This window comes from Argiope bruennichi, chromosome 8 (assembly GCF_947563725.1).
Source record: "Argiope bruennichi chromosome 8, qqArgBrue1.1, whole genome shotgun sequence".
NCBI lineage: Eukaryota > Metazoa > Arthropoda > Arachnida > Araneae > Araneidae > Argiope > Argiope bruennichi.
The window spans coordinates 122,618,981-122,643,903 of NC_079158.1; the positions used below are offsets into that span (position 1 = coordinate 122,618,981).

The 24,923-nt window shown below is 26.5% G+C and overlaps 1 protein-coding gene across 1 annotated transcript in view; it reads right to left on the bottom strand.

The window, feature by feature from the left end:
- Positions 1–24,923, bottom strand: part of LOC129980747 (uncharacterized) — a 198,303-nt gene that overhangs the window by 108,986 nt on the left and 64,394 nt on the right. The window contains exons 36-45 of the mRNA XM_056091129.1: positions 22,422–22,592; positions 20,839–21,012; positions 17,066–17,188; positions 16,089–16,208; positions 15,934–15,999; positions 11,638–11,766; positions 10,693–10,833; positions 4,980–5,087; positions 2,559–2,681; positions 60–179 (exon numbers count right to left, since the gene is read on the bottom strand). Of these exons, the coding sequence (XP_055947104.1) occupies positions 60–179; positions 2,559–2,681; positions 4,980–5,087; positions 10,693–10,833; positions 11,638–11,766; positions 15,934–15,999; positions 16,089–16,208; positions 17,066–17,188; positions 20,839–21,012; positions 22,422–22,592 (1,275 nt within the window). The remainder of the gene's footprint in view (positions 1–59; positions 180–2,558; positions 2,682–4,979; positions 5,088–10,692; positions 10,834–11,637; positions 11,767–15,933; positions 16,000–16,088; positions 16,209–17,065; positions 17,189–20,838; positions 21,013–22,421; positions 22,593–24,923) is intronic.

A 24,923-nucleotide genomic window follows, 5' to 3' on the forward strand; every position in this document is an offset into this window, starting at 1 on the left:
ACGAAATTATGACTATCCATCTACAAATTAAAATAAAGAAGTTTCAAATAAATATAAACCTCTAATTCAATTTTCATTTTCTTTTCTTTTATGGATTGCAGAACAGATTCAGTCAGTTGGATAGTTCCATTCACCATTTGAATGAATTCTTGAATATCCTTTCGACACATTTCATAAAGCTGCAATATAATCAACATTTTATATATATTATGGATTTTTGTTAAAATATGATGATGATGCAATTCAGCACTCCAGACTAAATTCAATCAAAATTTACAGTCACAATAGAAGTTCCTTAAGACTAAAAGGGCAGTTCTCAGATTACAGAATCAGTTAAGCCTGAGATGATGTAACAAAGAAACTTTCAGAATAAGAAAATTGATATTTGACAACAAAATTCGTCATTTCAACTTACTGGTAACATTTAATTTAGCTTATAGTTTTATAACAAATAGGACCTTTTTCAAGTTGTAGATCAAAATAAAAAAAGATGTTCGATTTAGATATTTGAAGTTTAGCAAACCGTTGTATAAAATAAAGGACTGTTAATAGAATTTTTAAACAATTCACATTCTTCATGTAAGAGTGAAATTGTGAGCCATTTAAGAAATACCTAAAAAATTACTATTAAAACTCAAGGATTATTATTTTCAAGCATTTTGAGGAATAAAAGAAGAAATGTACTGCTTCTGCAGACGTACATTAAAAGTTATATTAATAAGGAAAAAAAAAAAAAAAACTATATAACTCGATGATCAAACCATTTCAGTAATTAGAAGACAACATGTTTCACTGCCTATAATGTTACAAATTCAAATCATGCTTTCCTTTGAAGTTTTCCTTTATTTACTGTAAAAAACTCGCACTTAACTTTTTACTTAGTGCATAAATAATAAAAATTCATGTTTTTTCCCTCTTCATACATAATGTATAAGTACATGCAAATGAAATTATAGATATTACTACAAATCAAAAATAAATTATTTTGTTGTAATCTTTGACAAAAGTATTTAATCACTTTTGTTATCACTATTAAAATTTTTAATAATTAAAAAATTTAAATTTATAAATAAACAAAAAAGTAAATGATTGTTTGTCTTTTTATGGCACAAAAAGTCAATACTGGTCTAGCACATCATGACTAGATTAATGTTATTAATTTAGGCATTTCATATTAATACCAGCCACCTTCAGCAACCACAGTACTGAAAATAAGCTAGTTATACTGACCATGATAAAATTAACTTAACAAAAAAAAAAAAAATATTTAAAATTATGATTGCATAATAATGATGGAAAATTCTGATTAATTGGTCATGCAAAATGATAACATTAATTGGTTAAACCTTTCCAGTAGTTGAGATTAGGACTCTGAATTTTATTTATTAATTTCACTTGAGAACGAATATAGTGAAGGGAGATTACTCTTGATGATTATATAGGGCTTATGAGTTTTCATATGAGATAAAAATCATGAAATTGGCATATTAACCCTTTAAAGGGCCATTTTTTTCTAGTCATATTATGTTAAAATATTTTTAGGCTTGAAATTAGAGTAAGAAAAGGGATTTATTTAGCTTATTAGATACATTTAATTTGATTAATTAATTAATTTGGTTAATTAATAATTAAGTAACAAATCAAGGCACATCATTGTGTCTGAGATAAAGAACTGAAGCATCTAAGTTTCTGACTTACTAAAAAAATTTGTCAGAACTTATGCCAACCTACATAATTTCATATAAAGATTGATAAATTTGGTGGGAAGCATACTTCCCACAGCCTTAGAAAGGGTTAAATAGTGGTTGAATAATAAGAACCTGTTCGCTGTAAACCTAGGGAATTCTGTTCATTTTTTTACCTTAAAAATGGATAATGCTGGATTGAAGCCTATGATAAGGTGTCATTAACTTTAAGAGAAATAAAAATTAGTAAAATCAAATAGGGTGATTGTAGCTATAGGGAGTGATTCTTTGGTTTTGTCAATTATTGAACAGATAGGCAATGAAACTGTCTAGTACTTAATAAAAATGTAATAAAATACAAATGCAATACCACATAAATAACAAAAGGAAATAGAACATAAAAAAATGTTACTTTAAGGAAATAGAACATAAAAAATGTCACTTTAAGGAAATAGAATATAAAAAAAAAATGTTACTTTAAAATTCAAAAATGGAAGCAAGAAGCAAAAATCTTTAAATCATACTGTATGCATGATCTACATTGTATCATTGTCATTTTTTACCTTTTTCAATTAGTTTGTAATAACTTAATTATTAATTAGTAAAATTATTTATAAACATTTTGACTTGATGAAAGAAAATTTTCAAGTAAAGAAACATAAGACCACTCCTAATATTAATTTTGATTAAAAATTATATTCGATATTAAATTTTGTTATTATTTTCACTATATTCTTTGCATTCATTGAATTTAAATTTGACTTTTTTAAAAAAAAAAAATTTTGTACGATACAAAGAGTTACTTTTAAGAGTTTACTTTTAAAATGTCAACAAATTTAATTAAAACAGAAATTAAATCGATAATTATATTACCTCTTGTTTATATCCAGTTCTTTCTAGTTTTTTAATTTTTTCTTTGATAGCAAAAGCTTCTTCATTTGATGACTTTTGGAGAAATAGAAGCTGATCCTTGCAAATTTGAACTATACGGGAATCCTAAGCAAAAAACAAATAAATAAAAAAAATTTAATTATAGATGAAATACAATTAAAATTTCAATAATATCTACTGGATTGATAGCAAAATAGATTAAAGTACCTAATAATTCCCATAAAAATCATTAACTATGGAATAAACTACATTTAACTAACATTTTTTCTTAACCTGAAAATATCTAAAAAGAAATGACACCTAACTACAAAAATTAATATAGACAATACATGTAAAAATTTAAAAGTAAAAGTTTTTATTGCTTAGAAATGGTAATGAAGGATTTTTTTTTTTGTCACATAAAATAAAAAGTAATCAGAATCTACCTAAAAAAAATTTCATCCAAAATAAATCTTATTATTCCTATTTTAAACAATTTACAACATATTTAACAAAAAAAAAAAAAAATCTAGTATCACAAATTTCTGTGAAAATTTTTTATTCAGTTTTAATTCATTAAGATTTTTCTTTCAATATTTTTATTCAAAAAATATTTGTAAAAAAAATTAATAAAATATGCAAAATTGATATTAAGAAATGTAAAGTAAATTTACATAACAAACAGACAAATTACTGTAACTTTCCAAAAATGAATATTATAATACTTACTATAAGTATAGTAAGTATTATAAAATACTTACTATAAGTATTGTAAGTATTATAATATTTTATTTTAGCTTTAGTAAGTTTTATAAATTCCAAATATTAGTTATTTAAAATTTTAAAAAATGACAATTTAATGCATTTATATATCTCAGTTGAATTAAAAGTTAATAAAAGAAATTAGTTATAATAAAGTACAGCTGCAACAATATATTAAAAAAAGCACTTTTTTTTTTTTGTTGTTAACATATGATGTTCTAATCCAAATTCCCATATAACACAATCTAAGAACAGAATTGAGAAATTGTTGAAAGCTTTGTTTTGTAACCTTTTAAATTATCAGATAATATTTACAGTGTATACAATGATATAATTTTTTTTAATGAAAGCTTCCACAGAAAATATAATAAAAGTTAATCTCTGACAGTAAACATTTCATAACACACTGTTTCAATTAAAAAGAAATTTTTTTATTTTATTTATTTATTTTTTTGTCTACAATGTATCTACTTTTGATCAGTGCCATATATATATATATATATATATATATGCTTAAGAAAAAGCCTTTGATTTAAAGTCTTAATACAGAAGAATTTTGTGCAAATTCAATTACTATTTAAAGCCATTTCACTTTCAGTACAGGAATTTAAATAATATAAGATAATTTAAATTAATTAAATTTAATTAAATTAATTTAATTTAATTAAATAATTTAATAGATATAAGATTCTAATAATTCATGATTTATTGTACTATTATGAATAGCTTCCATGAATGACGGCATATGAATATATATAAATACTTTATAATTAAATTTTCCATTAAAAGTTTTTAAATAGTTATTTCACTATTAAACGACATAAATTATAAATGTCAAAAAAAATATAATCTATCTCTTTCTAAAATAAATAAATAGCAATTTTTAAGTAATGTACCAAAGGTTACAACTGGAATCAAATAAATTTTTTTAATAAAATCTACCGATTGCAATTGTTCTTATGGTGCTACTACAAGGCAAGTTTTCAAAAGGAAAGAAATATCTTGTAGGAAAAATGAAAATCTCAGCTGAATTCTTGAATAGGCCATCCAGTTCATAAGAGCAGTTGAATGAAGGATGCAGCTTTCATTTCCCTATAACTCTGTATTCCCCTATATTATTAAGATTGAAAAATTATTTAAATCAGATGAATTGCCTAATGAAAATTGTTGTTCTAGAAGTTTTTTTGAAAGCTATCACCCCTTAGAAATTACAAACTGATAATTTATATATTTCTTTTTTTTTTCCTTTTCATTTTCTAAAAACTGGTCTATTCACTATACAGGGCTAGGAATAAAGTCTTGACTTCATTAGTAAAAGGCCATGGATTCAAGATTCGATTCCACAGAAGATTCATAGTAAATATATAGATAATTTAGCTACACTTCAAAAAGAAAGAAATCTACTTTTGCCTTCAAGAATACTAACAGGATTTCTTTCCCTCTATTAACTCTATGCTAGACATGTGTCACTGATGCCGAGGTAAGTGACGTTAATGATAATTCCATTTAAATACACAGTAACAAAATTTTTTTAATGTTTAATACCAATTGAAACAAAGTTTTCAATACAATATTTCTATAAAAAAATAAAAAATAAAAACATCATTCATTAAGATGAAATGTCATCACATTTCTAAAACATAAGCAATTAAAGAGCATTACCTGATAGCGAACTAACTTCATCAGTTCAAATTCAATCAAATTGTGTTGAGTATTTCGGTTTTTAATGGCATTCATTAGTGTTCGCTTGCAACTTGAAGCAAATTCGACCTTATTAAAAGCATATGGAGAGTTCAGGAAATATTAAATTACAATAGATTTTAAAGTAATATTAGACACTAGAATTTTAAAACTAAATGAGTTTAATTATCTTCAACAGCAACTATCACAGATTGCTGCTAATCTAAAATATAATTCTTTGGAAATTACAAATAAAAAAATGAAACTGCAAAACCATTACTATTTTGGTCTTAAAAAATTTGTTACATTACTTATTTCTACATAATAGAGATAAGTAAAAATTTATACTTGAGACAAATATAATATTGAATAAATTGTTAACACAAACATGATTTAAAAAATACAATAGCAATATAACAAAAATTGAAACATATATAACTAACTTTATAACCACATGTCTATTTATTTAAACTAGGAAAAAAATTAATTTCTAGCCACTTGGATGAATATTAGTTAACTAAATATAAAAGAAAAATTCATAGATATACTGTTTAATAGCTGAAAAATGAAAAATGCTCAATTTTTTCATATATTTGAATTAAATTTTCTTATCATGTTAAATTTTTTTCTTTACAAAACACAATTATATGCAAACAAAATGTGCTATAAGATATTTTTTCAAACTTCTTTAAAATAACAATTTTGCAAGCTAAAGTTCGAAGTAGATTCTTTTTCAAGTGAAATCACAATAAAAGCAAATTATTTGAGTTAGCAATACTATTTATTTGTTTCCAAAATAAGGAAGAAAAAAAATATTTTAAATATTTTTTTATAAACTATTATAAATAACTGATCATATCCATACACAGTATATTTATGTTATTTTTAGCAGCTCAAAAGAACCATTTATTGAGAATAATTTTTTTAGAAATCTGTTTACATTGTTAGAAACCTTTTATAATAAAAAAGAAGAAAGTGTGTAGTGTTACTTTATAGAACAGATGACCCTCTGTTGTAAAATCACCAAACTCATCACAGATTTGCTTTGCAGTGTGGAATGTAGAGCAATATTTATTTATTTTGAATTTTAATTAACTAGAAATCAAGCATGATTTTGGTGTTTATCCTTCCAAAAATATTATAACATCAAAATAACTGTTATCATATTTTAAAATTAAAAAAAGAAATTCCTTTAATAAATATTGAGTATTCCTTTTTTTTCTTCCCCCCTTTTTTTTAATGAATTTTGACTTTTTAAATATATTTTTTGCATTATTTCCAACAACAAATTTTATTGTTGCAACGAAATTCGAACTTTTTTCATTGTTTCATGAATATTTAACTATGCTATTTTTCTATTGTCCAATTCTAAGAATTCTAATTTCATGCTGTCTGTGCAATTGGTAGATTACATAGAAAGTTACATTTTTAATACTGCAGTAATGTCATGAAACTCAATTTTATTAGGAAAATTATTTTACATAATAAAAAGGCTGGGTGTAAAATTAATAAAATAACATGGCTTTTTTTTGTATGTAATACTTTAAGACAAACTGGTCATCTAAGATAGCTAATTGAGAACAATGCTGGAAAAATGGAATTTGTAAATTCGTAATTTTTTAAAAAATATTCTTAATTTTTACAATGACTCCTTATATTATATTTTCTATGTCTTAAAGAATCATAAATTACTCAAATTATTATATAAATGCAAATTTAAATTATTCAGCAGTAGAATCCCTGACTTAGGCAAGCAGGTCGTTTTCAAGAAATATTCATTATAAATTATATATTTTCTAACTGTGCCTCTAAACTCTTAAAAGAAAGATGTTTTACAGAGCAATCTCAATATTAGACAAGAAAGCATCTCTGGAGTCTATTCAGTTCTTTTATGAACCATACTCCAGTAAACTAACAGAAACAGTGGCAAATATGTATCCCAATCTATCCGATTCTTTGAAACAAATGATTAAAGATGATTTAAATTATTCATTTAAATCTTTCAACAATAGGATGGACTCTAGTGTAATGCCGATATTCGATAGCTTAAGATTCTCAAAAATTTGTAGAATTCAGAAAAAAGAGGAATTAAAATATATGCTTTTATCAGACTGTAATACATAGGCACGCCATGACCGAAATCCAATGTCCTCATCCATAGTTGAGGCTTCTTGATCAGGAATACGAATTTCTTTTGGTCATTTGGCTATATAATCCATCAATACTAGAACATGTTTATCGCAATTGTTTTCGGAGTGGGAAAGACCCTAACATATTCAACGTCATGCTCTTGAATAGTACATCCAAATTATAATGCTGCAAGCAGTTTTTAGTTCTTGTTTTAGGTCCTTTTTTTGCTCTGCAAACGTGACATTCGTGGTCGATCTCAGTAAAATCCCTCTTGAGTTTCGTTTAACATTTTCATAATTCCAAAATGCCCTCCATTCGAGCTATTCATGAGCTTGTTGCAGAACTTTTGAGATTCTGTTCTTCGGAAGAGTCAGTTGCCCTCGACAAGTATTTCCATCATCATTTTCTATTAACAATATGAAACATCAGCCTTATAATGCAAGGTGTTCCAAAGAAACCAATATCGTTAATGAAAACTGGATTGGACATCCTTGCATCATAAGAATGGATGATCTTCTTTGGACATCCTTGCATCAAAAGGATGGACTGAATGTCGCAAATTATTCGTTCAAAACATACAGAAGGTCGTTTATTTGTAGTCGAGCATAACTGTCTTTTTTTTTTTTTTCATTTCATTTAATTTTCTGTACTTTATACAGAATTGAGTTGATCCATCTTTTTTTAACAAACATAGTAAGAGCAGTCAAAGGTTTTGACGATTCTCGATTATTATAAGTTTTCATCACTTTTTCTTTCTCATTAAGAGACAAGCGTCTTAGATGTTGCTTGATTGATAAACGGTAACATGTATTAATTTAATGATCTGTCACATTATAGCGGCCAACATCAGTCACAGGCAGAAAACAAGTTTTGAAACTTTTAAAATAATTTTTGCATAGAGGTTCTCTGTCCTTCAATTAATCCTTCAAGATTTTATAAGATCGTTGGGAGATGTATTTCGGAAAATCTTAGAGGATATGAGGCGATATTCACTATTGGTTCACATGTCACAATTACAGCTCCATTTGTCCACAATTTTGGGTTTATTGTCCAAATTCAGAACTCAAATGGGAATTACCTATGTTTTCAAATCAGCGAATATGGTCTCCACAGGGATATTTTTCTCAGAAACTTCATTAGAAAAGCCTTTTAATGCGTAACTTAATTGTGCAGAAATTTTGGGAACTCTTAAGACATTCCGAGCATAATTTTGGATATTGTGCACTGGCTGAGGGGGGGGGGGGGAGAATGTTCTAACAACAATAAAATTAAACTTTTGAAGAAAGTCGAAGCCGAGAATGCATGTTTTGAAGACATCAACTATATAGATTTTGGGTAGAAACTTTTTGGATCTATATTCAATTGATGTACCCGTTTTCGATGTATGTAAGCCTTTCCACTTGTAGCAATTTTTAAGGAAATTTTAGAAGTCATGTAAATAAGATTTTCCTTCAATTTCCAGGGCACCTCTGATCTTAAAAGAACCACATTAGTACACTGAAAAGAGCGGGAATTTGCAAGGTTTAATCATAGAGTTCATTTGCAGAAGATAACCCTCTCCCTGCAAAACAACTGTAAGTTGTCTTTTCTATAACCACACAATATTCTCACAGTAGGTACTTTTTTTTTGTTGCACTTCCAACAAGTTAACGCTCATATTTCATCGAAAAAAAGTTTTTTTTTTTTTTTTTTTTTTTTTTTAAATCCTAAACAGCAAAATTTATGAATAATGTTCCCAACATTTTCAATAGGAAGGAATTTAAATTTTGCGGCACTATTCTCCATCCGTATTGGCCGTATGAGATGACATTTTCGAAACAGTTTTCGCAGCCCTGCATTTCATGTAATATGCTAAAGCCGATTTTAGATTCTTTATATCCAATAGTCTCGCTGAATGTTGCGTGATTTCGTCTCGTATGGATTGCGTATTTCACGAACATTGCACAGGGCATCCGACCTAGGCTGGGCTCATTAATCGTTCCACATCGGCGGCTAATACCTGAAAACTTTCGCCTCATTTCTATCTTCTGGTTTCCAGCTCAATTCTGCAAAAATGGGCGAAATGATCATTTCCGAATCAGAATTAAAGAGCTTTCTCAATAGTCCTCAAATTTGTCAATTTATTAGTTGAAATTTTTAGTATAATCTCCGCTGTTAATCCTCGGAAAGTAGCTTAAAAACTGGCTAGTTTTCACCGAATTTGTGCAAACGTTTGTAAAACTCAACTTAGTCTTGAAGGCAATACTGGAAAAATTTTACATGAGGTCTGAATATGCAAATTCCAAATTTGGCAGGAAATTATGTAATTAATTCATTTCTCCATATTGCTGATCTTCCTTTGATTTTCACCCTTAATTTTTTCCACCTCCCTTTTCACTCTTTGGGCATTTTTTCTTTATTTCATCAATCTCTCCTTTCACCTCTTGGATACTCTCCTTTGTGTCATCAATCTTCCCTTTCATCTTTTCTTTAATGCTTTTAAATTTACTCGCTTTTTTTCTTCCTTTCTTTTTCTTTTCCAGCTCAAAATAGATTCCTGTCCGCAATCGCTTCTTGCTTGCATTTCATTTTTTCCCCTTGTATTTCTTCTTATTGACCTAGAATTTTCTGCAATTCTTCTTATTGACCTAGAAATTTCTGCAATTCTTCTTACACTGGTTATTTTTTAAACTTTCTTTTTTAAAATTTAAATGAAGCAATAAAAGTGCCATTTTCAGCAAATTTTGATCTCATCAACACCATACACTGCAAGACCCCATTCTTGACACTAACGTTAATGGAAGAATCCAACAATCTATCTGGTGGTACACAGTGAAAAATCCAATAAGATCAGTAAAGGATACGATGTTTTTAATCTAAACAAAAGCAAACACAGGTAATAAAACACAGATGAAGTATTCAGAAAACATCACTTACAGAAATTAACAAAGCACAAGCAACAAATCACTATTAAACAACTGCAACAGTACAAAACTCTCTGAGAGAACTTGTTAGAGAGAATTCACTCAATTACTCGCTTGAACTCAATTCAACTGTCTATTCAACAATTTACACCGCTTTTTATAGTTCCTATGTCAGAGCATCGAACGTTGTAAAACAAATGCAATCAAGTCCTAATGAAACTATTGCCAAGATTCTCAAATACTTTGGGTCCTTCACTTTCGTCACCAAATTCCTCACCAAGATCGGGAGTTAATGACTATTCAGTATCCATAAGAGCTATTTAAGCTTATAAACTTTTCCCTTATCAGGAAAATAACTGTGAAGGAAGAAACAATACAGACTCAAAACATATTAAAGTTTCTTTTAGAAATGCAACATATATCCAATATTTGTTTTTTTCATAACATGTAGAATTTTCATACAAATTATAGAACATGAGAATATTCTGATATATATCATATTTGATAAATAAATTATACTGTTAATCTGATGCTAAAATTGGAAATAAATAAAATTGTTAGCCTTATAAAAAAACAGATTCATAAAAAAAATTATACATTTATATAATCTTTTAAAAACTAGATGATTACAAATTAACTATTGAATCAATAAAAAAACTGACTTCATCAATATCTGAATGTATTTCTTCAATGTTAACTTTTTCCAGATTTTTAAGCTCATTTGCAGCTGCCTGGGATTCTGCTTTCAACATTTCTACGCTTTTAAATATAATATTTTGACAAATATCAAATACTTTTGAATCCTGAAAAACAAAATATAACATCAGATAGAACAAAGAATTAAACTCCAAAATAAAAATAAAAAGTATTGCTACACAATATTTTAATACTAAAATTGTACTGGATATATTTTTTTATATATCACAAGTTTACCATAAAAAGTATTATTATTAAAAGTTTGTATTTTTTAAAATATGTCTACATTTCAAACTACAAACCAATTAAACACATTAATATATTTCCAAAATGAAAATTATTAATTTTATATCCCCATTTGAAAATGTATGTCATAATATTCCTACAGTTGGGTGTATTTAAATTTTCAATACTGTGAATCAATAAATAATATAAAGCACTAATAATTTTGAAGATCAATAATATGGTTTTCACTTTTTGAGTACAATAATCAATTAAATATTTTACTTAAATATTCTATTTTTTGAAATCCACTAAGAATAAATAAATGACTATGATTTTTTTAATCAACAACAAGAATTATTTATAAAAGTAATCTTACTTTTAATATTTCTACATTTCATATATAGAGTACTCAAAGAATGCTTAATACTCACAATACAATGCAAAACATCATAGAACACTCAAAGTATTCATAAGATAATAACACTTCTATTTAAAAGAGAAAAAAATAACAGGAAAATTTTGACATGTCACTTTTATTTTAAAATAAACACCAAATTCACAGAAAAAGTTATAATGATTTTTTTTATTTCAATTAATAGGTATGAAATCAGTTTCAGAAATTGAAAAAAAAATTAATGTACCATATAAAAAAAGCAAAAATTATACGATGAAAAAAAACTACTTACTTCTTTTTCAACATTTGCCACAGTCACTTTCAGTTTGTCGAGGTCTGCTTGAATCTGTTCAATTTCTTCACATTTGGTTAGAAGCCTTGCTTGTAAATAACCTAATGCTTGTTTACGAAATTCTTCAACCTTATTTTAAAACATAAAAAGAGTTATATAGTAATAACATTGACAAAATTACACATAATAAAATTTCATTTGGAATAACAAGAACATATCTAAATATAATTTTTTTGAAAAAGATTTAATTGATTCATTATAGTAAATTCTGATAAATATATTCTAAAAGTAAAAATATTTGATATTCATAAGTAAAGATTTTATGTGTGATTGAAATTATTTGTATTTAAATTTATCCATATATAATGAGACCACAGCAACCATCAAGCGACTGTAATGGTGTTATTACACTGGTGCATTTTTGACTAAGTCCATATCTCTAGACAATTCAAATCTACATACCTCTTATTGAAATACCTCTATTTTTGCAGATTATTAAACTATAACAGAAACACTTCAATAGATGTAAATTAAAAATATTGCATTTCAAAAGCTTCTCATATTAATAAATTCGACAAATTGTAAACAAGCATTTTCTTCATGCTTTAAGAAAATAAATTATCACTTAGACATTTCAGATTTAGAAAATGGCATATAATTTTATTTTTAAATCATATAAAAGAGAGATTTTTTCCCAGTGAAAAAAATAATACTTTTATAAGCCCAAGAGTATTTTTTATCTCTTCTATATTAGTTGAAGATACTTCGAAATTCAATTGTTCTGTTCTTCCATCAGTATCACTACTAGACGATTCCTCTTCCTTTTCAACATGTGAAAACAGGATTTTAGCACTCTTCCTTTTATCAGCTGCAGTTAATGGAATTGAAGGTAAAACCTAATGGTAACAACATATTTGTCAGGTTCAGTGGCAATAATTAAAATTTTTTTTTTTAATGTTTGTATGGGGAACAGAATTTGAAAAAGAAAAATTATTCCTTAAAAATTTAATCGCAAAAAAGAATGATGAAATTATGATTAATTTTTTTCCCCCAACCTGATAAGATATATTTTTCTTTTTTTATGTATACTATGCATGTAATACCCATTCTTAAGATAGGTTCTGAATTTAAATTACATAATCTTAATACTAAGTAGATCAACAGTAAAATTATAAAATTTTCTTTTACGATTCTGCACAAATATAGTTTATATTCATGAAAACTAATATTTTACAAACGGAATATTCTAATCTCGGAAAACAGAATGTCTCAATCTTACAACATTTAACTGCCTATTACATTCCATTTCAAAATAGTTATATAGCCTTTAGATAAAATTGTCAAAATTCATCAATTTATGAAATATGATTGACTGAAGAATTTCTGTATTAAATGTGTTTGTAATAGACAAGAGGTTTCTGAGCAGCATATGAAAATTGTACAAAAAAAAAAAGAATTAGAATTGTATAGCTTTCTTAGATTAGTTAGCTGGTAGATGATGTTATACTATCATATGAATGAGAAAAACATATCAAGAAATTATCCCGGACTATAATATGACTGATAATACAAATTCAGAGGTAGCCAATACACATCTCATGAAAAGGAAAGTAAACTGCTATAAGACTTTCGGTGTATTTATATATTGGGAATAATGCAGGATGTAGCTCCTTCAATATCATCAATTCTCATAATTGCTTCAAAACTTAAAACATTCCTCCCTTAAAAAAACTTATAATCAAGAAAAATTGGCATATCTTTTCATTATCTTTATTATTCATTCTTTATTATGTACAAAGTGTTCCAAGTATCTACAACATGTGTGCTGTTAGTAGAAACATCTATGCACTACTTTCCATTGCTGTAAATATCTAGCCCAACATTACTGGGAATCACATAAGGCTCAGGTTAAGGTTTAATAAAATGTATATTAAACATAGAATTAAGGTTACCATATGTAAGAATTAATTCATTTCCATTAAAATAACATTTTACTAGTTTTAATTGTCTTTTTTGCAAAATAAGTGTATGGAGATTTCACATAAATTGCATTTGTTAAAATAAAAATTCTGAAATAATTTAATTTAAACAAACAAAAAATCTTACATGATAAATTTTTTAATGTTACTGAAAATATTTTTATAAGCAATATTTTCTCTTTAAATACCAAAACATTTTATATTCTTTATTCTTATCAAACGTTTAATCAAATAATAAATTTAGCAAATTTTAATAACAAAAAATAAAAAATAATTTAATGCTATAATTATGAGCATTTTCTAGAAGCAGTCAAACTACATTAAATGAACAAATGAAAACAAAGTATAACATGGAGAATATAATTTATTGTTCATACTCAAGATATAATTAATTTAAAAATTTATTACATTTAAAATCCAAAATTTCTCAAATATGCTAAGAAATCTGTTCCAAGTAGTTTAAAATATTGACATTAAATATAACATTCCTTTATTTACTTTGCTACCAAATCAATAATTTTCATTTCAAAATAGTAATGGAAGCATGATAATATTTCTTTCAAATTCAAATAATTGAAACTTTTTCAGTGATGCTGGATTAAAAAATAGTACATAATAAAACAAATTCTAAAAAAAATAAGAGGAAGAATCTGCTAAATTTCATCCCGAGTCTTCAAAAAAATATAAATAAATAAATTAAAAAAGAAGAAAAGTAAAAGAACTTTTGTATTAAAAAAGATAATACAGGATGTTACAATGTGTATAGGATGTAACGAAAAAGTGAATTAGGTGTTTATTTTTGTGAATATTGCATTTAAATGTACCCTTCCAATTACAAAGTTTCGTTGGTTAAGATGGGCAATTCAATAAAACGCTTTGGTTTCTGTAAATATTGATAATAATAAGCTTTTTTAAAAAATTACATTTTTATATACCCCTTTATAGTGTAAAATTGCCATTTAGTAAAATGTCTCTAACATTCATCTATTCACAGACAAAATTTACACTTCTATATACAAAATTTGTAGAAATATGTTTATTTATAAATTTAGAGGAGTTTATCACAAATATTTATTTTTAGAAATGTGAATTTTTTTCAGTGGAGAAAAACAGCCATATGCAGGTATTTTTCTATCAGTATGTCATTCAATCATCAGGATACCAATGAAATTTGTTTATCAAATGCATTATTGTTCACTTTGATTGATAGATAGCTGCAATTTCTACTTAATAAAGAAGGTAAGAGGACCAAGACAGATTGGTCATTTAAGGTATCTTAAAGAAGCAGTGAAATTCTGATAAAAAAAAACATAAAATTCTTTGCTAACTTTAATGTGTGTAGCATAATTTTTCCTTTAAAAAATGATATGTTTCAATAATGCAGAAAGTTTTTTGAAATGCTGATTATTTATGATTTGTGCAATCTTAATCCAGTTGTGTATTCATGCAAGTATTTTTAAATGAATGCTATGTAACTGAAGATATTCATTTTGAGCAAATTTTAATCACTCAATTAATGCATTATTTGTATATCTTTAAAATATAAAAGAAATTTAAATTTATTTCTATTAATTAAAATGTAATAACAGCATTATTATCCGATTCCACCATTTTAATAACCTATTGTTAAAGTGCATTATCTGTCAAATGTACGATGAAACATTAGTTCAAATACCAATTTAAGGTATGAAAAGTTTATCTTACTCAATAAACTTGTTTCTAAAAATCACAACAAATTTTAAAGGTAGAAGTGTGAAACTTTGTGTTTGTAGAGGAATGAAAGACAAACAGTTAATTATCTCATTCTTCTGCACTATAAGAGTTGCATAAAAATTTAATTCTAAAAAAAATTTCATGAATCTACACTGAAATCTTATTGTATTTATGCAACTATCCATCTTATTTCAAGAAATTTTGAAATTACAAATATACTTCTATAATATTTAAAAAAATAAATATCTGTTCCTTTTTTTATATGGAAAAAAATGAAATAAAAAAAGAAATAAAATTTAATATTTACAAATTATTTGACAAATTATGCCTTTAAAAATTATCTTTCGTCTTTAAAGAAAGGAAAAAGGGGTATGGGGTAAAAAGAAAGTATTTGGTATGGGATCAAAGGGGTAAAAAGAAAGAAGGGGGAAAAAAACTAAAATGAAATTTATCAGTATTCCTGTTCATTTAATCTTTCTTATACGGGAAAAATAGTTCTTTGAATCATGCATTTCTTAGATAATGGAAAAATTAATCCCTATATTTTAGGAAAACCTTTTAGATGAAAAAATAAGAGTGTAAGGTAGATAAAAAATTCACAAACCTCGGGCATAACAGTACCCAGATCACGGGTATTTAAGTAGTCCTCTATATCTTGCTCTGTCACTTCCTTGAAAACAAAAAACATTATTAGATCAGCCATCCATAAAATCAGAGCATAAATTTGAAATTTATTAAATTATATTGAATAATTCTCACCAAATTTTTCAAACCAGCCTCCATAGTTTTAAGTACTTTTGTTATTGCATATATTTCAGATTCTCTTTTTTCAATGTTTGATTTCAAAAGATATGTACAAGTAGATGAGACCACTGATTCCTTATGAAAGAAATATTATTATAATTAGTATAGAAAAAAATATATCAGAAAAAGTAAAAGAATATGAATGTAGAAAAAAGTTCTAATTTTAACTACTTTTTCTATTTTCCTTTAATAAAGTAATAAAGCTCATTATACATTAGAAGTTAACATTTCAACAAATATTATTTAAACACAGAGCATTAAAATGTAATAAAACTGCATATTTTTGAAATTATATTGAAGATTATATTTTTAGAATAAATTTATCTTTGCATTGTTCTTTAACAGTCAGTTTCTTTTATTAATCAATACATTGTGAAACTTATCTAACAATATTTTCATATGAAAACAATTACATTATTTTTGTACCATTCAATATTGAAATATAATACTGCATTAAAAATTATTTTTAAAAACCTGTCTTCTTGATACAAAGTAATGTTGATCTTTCTATTCATAAAATTATTGCTGTATTCTAATGCACAAAAAACATTCTTACAATAATTAGACTCATTTTCTGGAAAATTTAAATCAGGAGAAAAACAAAATTCAAGCATTCATAACTGCACAAAAGAATATTGAAATTCTAAAATGCAATATTGCCAGCAAAAACGATTTTTAACATTTTCAATATATATATATATATATATATATATATATATATATATATATATATATATATATATATATATATATATATATTAATTTATTAAGATTATTCAGTTTACAAGTAGTTATTTAATATTTTTCAAAAATTATTTATTAATATTTACCCTACTCTCTGAAAATAATATAATTTTAAGATCTTATTTAAATAGCTTTGGATAATAATATTTTTTAAAACAACAGGGTAAATTCCAAAAACAACTGCTTACCTCAACAACATCTAGCACATCCTTAAGCATTCTAAGCACTTTATCAGCATCTTTCAATCCTCTTTTTGCCTTTTCACTAGCAGAAACACTCAACTTTTTGCAAGTAGATACTGCATCTTTTACCTTTTTGTAAAACAGTAAAAAATCAGTATTCTACTAAATATAATAATAAAACCACAGATTACAAATTTTGTACTTTTATCTTCTCATGATACTTCAAATCATCATACCTCCATTTTGTAAAGATACATTCGTTCAGAAAATAAATATTACATTATTGAAGTAAAAATATGTAATCATTATCCAGTGGATGTTGACATCTACAATAGCAGCATCAATTATGGTATAAGTAAAAATGAAGGATAACAAGGTAAGAATAAAAAAAGGAACATGATCTTTCATACAAAATACCTTGTCCCCTATATAAAAAAAATATTTGTTAATGAAATACTATTTTTCAAAATGAAATGAAAAATTGTATAATCAAAAAAATAATTTATATAGACAGTCAACTAAGAAACAAGAAGTATTTAAAAAAAATCACAATAGAATGAAACTGAAGTACTTTTTTCAAAGCAATTATACCTTTGAATAGCTCAAAATTCATATATATAGTTTTTTTTTTATGAGTGATTTGTAAAAAAGAAAATGACTATGTATTAAACAGATGCAACAGACCAAAATCATAAGATGGTAAGAGAGTAAGAGAAAAAGAGATGAATTTAACTATTAAAGAAGGAACACTTGGCTAAATATCAAATGTGAATTGCAGGGAGCTTTGATAATCCAATGACATTTTTTTACTTTTCACTTTCCAATCTGTCATTTACAATTGTAATTAGCAGTTCTAAAGCTTTCTAAGAAAAACTGCCATGCAACTCAAGGCCTGAGTATCTATGGCAAAATTAGAGTGCACAGGAAGAGCAAGAGCCTCAGTGCAAAAATAGAAGAATCAGTTAGTTACATTTAAAAGAAATGTACTTTATTTATACTCTTATTTCCCAAATTTTTAAAAATTAAAATGATCAGAATAATTATAAAACAACATAAAAGATAGTCTTTTTCAAAACCTAAGAATCAAACTAGGTTTTTGAAAACAAAATAATAAATAGTTTTATATTACAGAGAACTGATGGCCAAATCCTCATCTTAAATAAGAAAAGAACTTGTTAAGGTACTTTATGAGGAGCTGCATCTCAGTGGGGGTAAGGTCATATTTGATCCAAATCCAATTATTTTCCAAAGATTGGAAGATAATATAATGATTAAGTTCCCAGAAATATCTTTTTTACAGAAAACATTAAAGTAAAATATTATTCCCTCTTTTTATATTGAATGGATATTGGGTTTTTCTGAAATTAATGAAAATTTAGAAAAATGTCTTATTTCTATTTTCAAAGGACAAAGTCAAAAATAAAAAGAAACAATTATGCTTGTGGATAAAATAGTCAACACTCAGAAGTCCTTTGGATAAAACAGTAATGTAATAGCAATTGGAGATTCTAGCAAAGCAATTAGCAATTTTAGATAAATTTCACTTTGTAAATCATATGTTGCTGCTCTTAGTTTCAAGATGAAAGAATCTTCAATAATTAATATATTATTCAATTCTTCTTCATGAGCACAACAGCCCCTTGCAGAGCTTGGCTGCCTCAACCACACGTACTTTCAAGTTATTTATATCTCCTTCAACTCCCGTCCAGTTCCTTATCCTCAGAACATTCAGATCTTTCCCCATCATCCAGCCATTTAGTTGGAGATCTTCCTCTGGCCCAGGACCCCTTAGGATTTTTAAAAGTGGATATTTTAAAGATCCTGTTTATAGGGTTTCTCCAGATATGTCCAAGTCAACCAGTGTTATCTGTGGTTGCGTATAAAGTTTAATTAATTCAAAATTGAATCTAATGAGCCAATATCCTCTTCATCCTCCAGTACTAGGCCAAAGACAGCTCTAAGGATCTTTCTCTCTAACATGTTCAGAGAATGCTGAGTGTCCAAGTTAAGAGTCTAAGTTTCACTTGCTTAGAGCAGAACAGGCATAATAAGTCTTTTAAATTCTTAGTTTAGTTTTTCGACTGATTAAGTTGGATCTTAGTTGTTTTTTCAGTCCAAAGAAATATTTATTAGCCATTTTTATTCTGTTGTCAATTTCTGCTCCCAATTTATTACTGTCATTAATCATTGTGCCAAGGTCTTTGAAATGATCGACTTTTTCGAAGGTATGACCATTAATACACAGAGGAACACTGTGATTTATAGTTGAAAGTGGGAATTCCATAAATTTGGTTTTATCTTCTTTGATGGTAAGGCCCATATTTGTGGCAGAAGTTTGCAAAACTTGAAAGGCCCCTCTCACTGCCCTTTCTGACCTTTCAATAATATCAATATCATATTATTCAATTGTTTAATATAATTTGCATAAATATTACATTATAACTGGTTGAAAACTGTGCAATTATTATAATTTGAATTCACACTTAATCAAATTGATAAATATTTGCAATTAATTTCATTTACAAAAAATTCCTTCTGTCAAATGTTTTCAATTAAAAGCAAAGGCCTAAATCATTAATTTCAGTAACTGCAAAACATTTAGCACAATTTCATTTTTTTTAACACATAAAAGTGCAATTCTGACCAATTTTCATTATTTGTGTATTGCTTTTTTCCCCATATTTTCATATCAATTTTTGATGTCCATAGAAATTACTGCTTTCTTTGCACAAAAATGAAATATATTCAGTAACTAAATTAAACCTAGTTGACATTAAGAAAATAATGCAATTAATTTGAAGGGTGAACCAGCAGGTCATCAGAAGTGACTAGTCTGTAGCATGTTAAATTTCAATTTCAATATTACTCCTGACATAAAGTTTCAATGGGAGATATGCAAATTTTTTCACATTTGTATTTTTAAAATTGTTTACCGAACTTTTAATACAGAAAAATTAACAAGATTAAAGATAAAAATTCAAGTTTCTAAAATTATATCAGGAGAGGACTACAGCTTTGCAATCCTACTGGGCAAGCTGTCACTTAATATAGCACTACTATGTTTTTAAGAAGGTGGAGGGAAACTCAAAAACAAAACAACTAGCTGCTTAGTGAAAAGCATCAAGTCTGTACTTGTAACTACAATCGTCTTTCAAGACTTGTTCAAAATCATTAAGTCTATCCTTGTAAATCATTACGACATCAGTTACTTTATTTATTCTCTCCATTGCAATAGCAATTCCTCTCCAATTCTCATTATAATAAAATACTCGTATAACTGTAACAGAGAAATGCACATCTAGCTAAAGCATGTAGAGAAATGAATAACCGTAGTGTCACTAATAATATCAAGGGTGCAAAGGACAAAACAAGGAGTTCTTACAAAGATGCACATCACAACATAACTGATAAAGTAATTTATAAACCACAGAACCATTTTTTTCCCCTTCAAGGAGAAACTAAAAATTTCTAGAGACCATTTCAAGTATGGGAATGTCTTATTCCCATACTTAAAATGGCTTTTAGTAGGAAAACTGAATTCCAGGACTTATATGCAGATAAACTAATAGATAATAAATACATCACCCACCTCTCAAATATTTTAGATGTGGCAATTCATCAAAAGTTTTAATACCGGATTCTAATTTTTTTTTCTGGGAAAGAACAATTTTAGTACATTTTTTATGAGTACCTAAGTACTTCGAAATAAAAAATAAAAGTTTAAATAAGAAAAATGAGAAGTGTATGGTATATTCTCTATAAAATATGTATAATCTTACTTTTTCTAACTTAGTGTAAGAAGCCTTCATTTCTTCAGAATCTAGATGACTTAATTGATCTTCAATCTTTCGTTCAATTTCATCCAAAGCATTGAGAGAATTTGAAATCTCATCCACTTCCTTCATTTTTATATCAACAAATCCGATTACAAGATCTTTGCATGAATCAAGAATCTGAATAAAAATGAAACAAGGGTAAACAACCAAATTTCAATATATTTATAACTATCACAGGTGTAATAAATTTCAAAACTAAATAATCAAATATTATTAGTATTTTTTAAACTATATTTCATCACATTTGCATCACAATTTGTATTAAATTACTTTTAAATTATCACAAGCTGCTTGATTAATAATAAATTTGCTATTAATTAATAATATATATATTTTCACATATTTTAATACATGGATTTTCACTGAGAATCTTCTTTCATATAAATAATCCCAACTTATTACTTGATGCTATTTCATTAATTAATGCTTGGTATCAACCAAATTTGGCATTTTGGCAAATATCTTGGTAGCAAAAGTTTAAAATTTTGAACACTTTTTTATCCTTTTACCATTACAAAAATGTAATTTTTAAAAGAAAACAAATTCTAAAATGTCTCAGCTTCCAGTATTGTGATAAAAATAGTAGAGGCAAAGTGGCTTGTATTATAATTGCCTTTTAAGTAAAGTCAATTTTTAATTACAAATTATTAAATTGGGGAGCCAGATATGAAATTTAAACAAATAGTAGCAAATACATATGTCTCTTCACTATATTAAAACCTGACTGCAATCTAAACTGCCAAGCCTATAAAGATTTTGTAACATTTTAAATGCTGAATAAAAACTAACCGACTCAATTTAAATTGAAATAAACATCATTTTATTAATGAATAAATTTATCTTGTTTTTACACATTTATTGCACACATATATAAGAAATTTTAACAGATCACAATAATTATCAATTTAACATTCCATTCTTCTCTTATGAAATTCATCTAAATCATTTGAAAAACATCACTTGAAAAATGGGTCATTGTTTAAAGTTGTTTTCTCATAGTTGGCATTTTTATAATTAATTAAGATGATTACTTTTAAATAAAACTATGTTTATTTAAAATTCTTTGCAATACTTGATATGTAATCGATTAACTTATGATCCGATAATAATTATCAAGTTGAATTAGTAAAGACATTCTTAAAATTTTAAATTATAAGGGAAGTTAACTAGCATGATTGTATTAATTAATCAGTATAAATACAAAACTATCTCACAACAGATAAGAGTTTAAAATTACCTATTTTATTATAAAATGTTATTCAGTTGTAATCAAACGTTTTGTTTAATCTTCTTCAAAAAAGATAACTTTTATAAAATTCTACATTTTAAAATGCATGTATAAAAAAATTGCATTTTATAATTAATTAGCAATTTTAAAAAAGTAACTAGAAAAATTTTAGATATCTTAAAACAGTGAAATAAAAGTTTCTAATGAAATCGTGGAAATGCATTTTCTATACTATTAAAAAATATAAAACAAGATAAGAAGGTACATCATGGAAAAGAAACCTTAACTATCTGCATACTTCAGTTCTTGTTATATCTGCAGTTTCAACATTAATACATTGTTGACTCAGTAAAGAATTTTCTTTTGCAAGTAGCAATCCAAGTTCCACATCCATTAAATGCAAGTTGGTTTTTCTAGCTTCAACAAAAGTTGAAAATAGTTTTCTAGAAGATGCTACAATCTCAGAAGGCTGAAAATATAAATTTTAAATACAATTTCTAAAAATTTAAGAGAGTACTTTTAATTATCTAATATGATTTATATTGACATAGAAATATTATAGTTTAATTAATACTCTTTTTTCCATCAACAATTACTTACACTTAATTTTATGTAAATACACCAAAAATATCCCCACAAGAGTATATGAGATCAATAAAAATATCATATTTAAAGAAATAATATAACTATTTTTAACAAACTGTTTTATAATTAAACAGCATCTAAACTTTTTAATTATTATACTTTAGTATAATTTCATATCAAATTAGTCTACTTTCACAGAAATCCACACATTAGCTACCACTCATGCAATTCTAAACACATATGTTAATCATTATTCATATATTTCATAATACACCGTTAAAAGATAAATAATGCCAGTCGATAGAGTATTAGTCGGGAGGCCCCGGACGTGAAGCGCCTATAACCTCCATTCCTGAAAGATATGCTAGGCAGATACATTGCAAAATATTCTAACTTAATACTATTGTGCATTGTTAGTACTGGGGGGAAAATTACAAATAATTAAATAAATAAAATAACATAAATAAATTAATTAATTAGTGGGGGGTATTATAATTCCTTAATTAATTTTTAGTTATTTATTTAGAAAAGATAAATAAAATACACATTTTTTTTATTTCTCCTTAAATCAAAATCCAACTTTAAAAGCTTCAATAGTTTAATGAAATTTCTGTTTTGATTGAGGTATTCAAATCGCTAATTCACATTAGTTATTTGACAGTTACTAAAGAATGGATTTAAAATTTTTGAACAAGGATCAAGAGCAACATCTCAAATGACAAAATAGTATCCAAAATACCATATCATATCAATATATTAATGGATTAATGGTTTATCCTCAGCAACAGAAAATAAAACCTATCAGGCTGCCATATAGATATAGGGTGTTTATAATTACGGTTGCATTTTCAGAAGGATGCAAAAAAAAAAAAAAAAAAAAAAAAAAACGCTTCTTTTTTTGCTGATGCAAAAAATGCAGCAAAGGGAAGAAAGTAATTACTTCGACTTACAATGAAGGATATGGCTACAACATTGTAGGAAGTGCAAAGCAATGCCCAAAACAAGAAGCTTTCATCCTGCAATGTCTGGCTCAAATGGAAGAGGACAATTCATGATCATGGAATATATTATGGGCAAATGAATTCCATTTCCATCTCCAAGGTTCTGTCAATACTCAAAATTACAAAATATAAGTAAGAAAGAATCCATTCCAAATGCAACTATTGCCTTTTCATTTTCTAAAGTCACTATGTGATGCGGATTTATGGCAGCATTTATCTTTGACCCTTTCTTTTTCAAGGAGATTGGTCCTTCAGGTCTTGTAACCTATAGAGACAATGGGAGATGCTATCTGTAACCTAGAAAATCAATGGGACATACTTTGATTTATTATTATTATTATTTTGCATAACTAGACCATTCAAACACACGGATACATGGATAGCACAATTTTTATTCAAGATATTCCTCTTTCGCACATTACAGCAGCAGTGAAGCAGCTAGTGAATCTTTATTTTGAAAATGATAGAATCATCAGTTGCTATCTCCCAACAGCCTGGTCACCATAATCACTTGATCGGAACCCTTGTGATTTCTGGCTGTGGAGTTATTTAAAAGATGTCACGTATGTAGGTCCTATTCAGACTTTAGGAAAATCAGCTCTGGTGAATTAGTAAATTCGAATTGGCTTAGAAGAATTGATAAATAGGCATTATCCAACACACTCACAATATCAATACTGAAACATTCCATTATGTTGTAGAATATGCTGTTTCCCCCTTTCAACTCGTAGGGAAAAACGGTGGACAGCATATTGAACATTTCTGTAGCAAGTCATATAAGTTTTTGTTTTTCTGTTGAACACAGGAACAGTTAAAAACCAATGTCTTTTTTTTTTTTTTTTTTTTTTTTTTTTGCTTTTTCTACAGTTTTTGGTCTACAATAAATTAAAAACTGTTTTTTTTTTCAATTCAATGTAACACTATCTTGTGATGATGGTTGGGAGAAGAGTGCTATAACAACATGTCACATCTTTTAATTAGCACTTTATGAGCATACTTAAGAAATAAATTAATAATTTTTAAAATAATGCTTTAGAACTTAATAGTTCTCATACTTTATAATGATTTTATTTTAACATAATTTTATGCATAAATTTAATTTTTTTAAATACAAAATGGCTGAATTCCAAATTTTCTTGGAAACATCTTAAATCAAATATTATGAATTTCCAATATGTTTATTTGTGCAAAATAAGTAAATTAAAAGTGGAAAG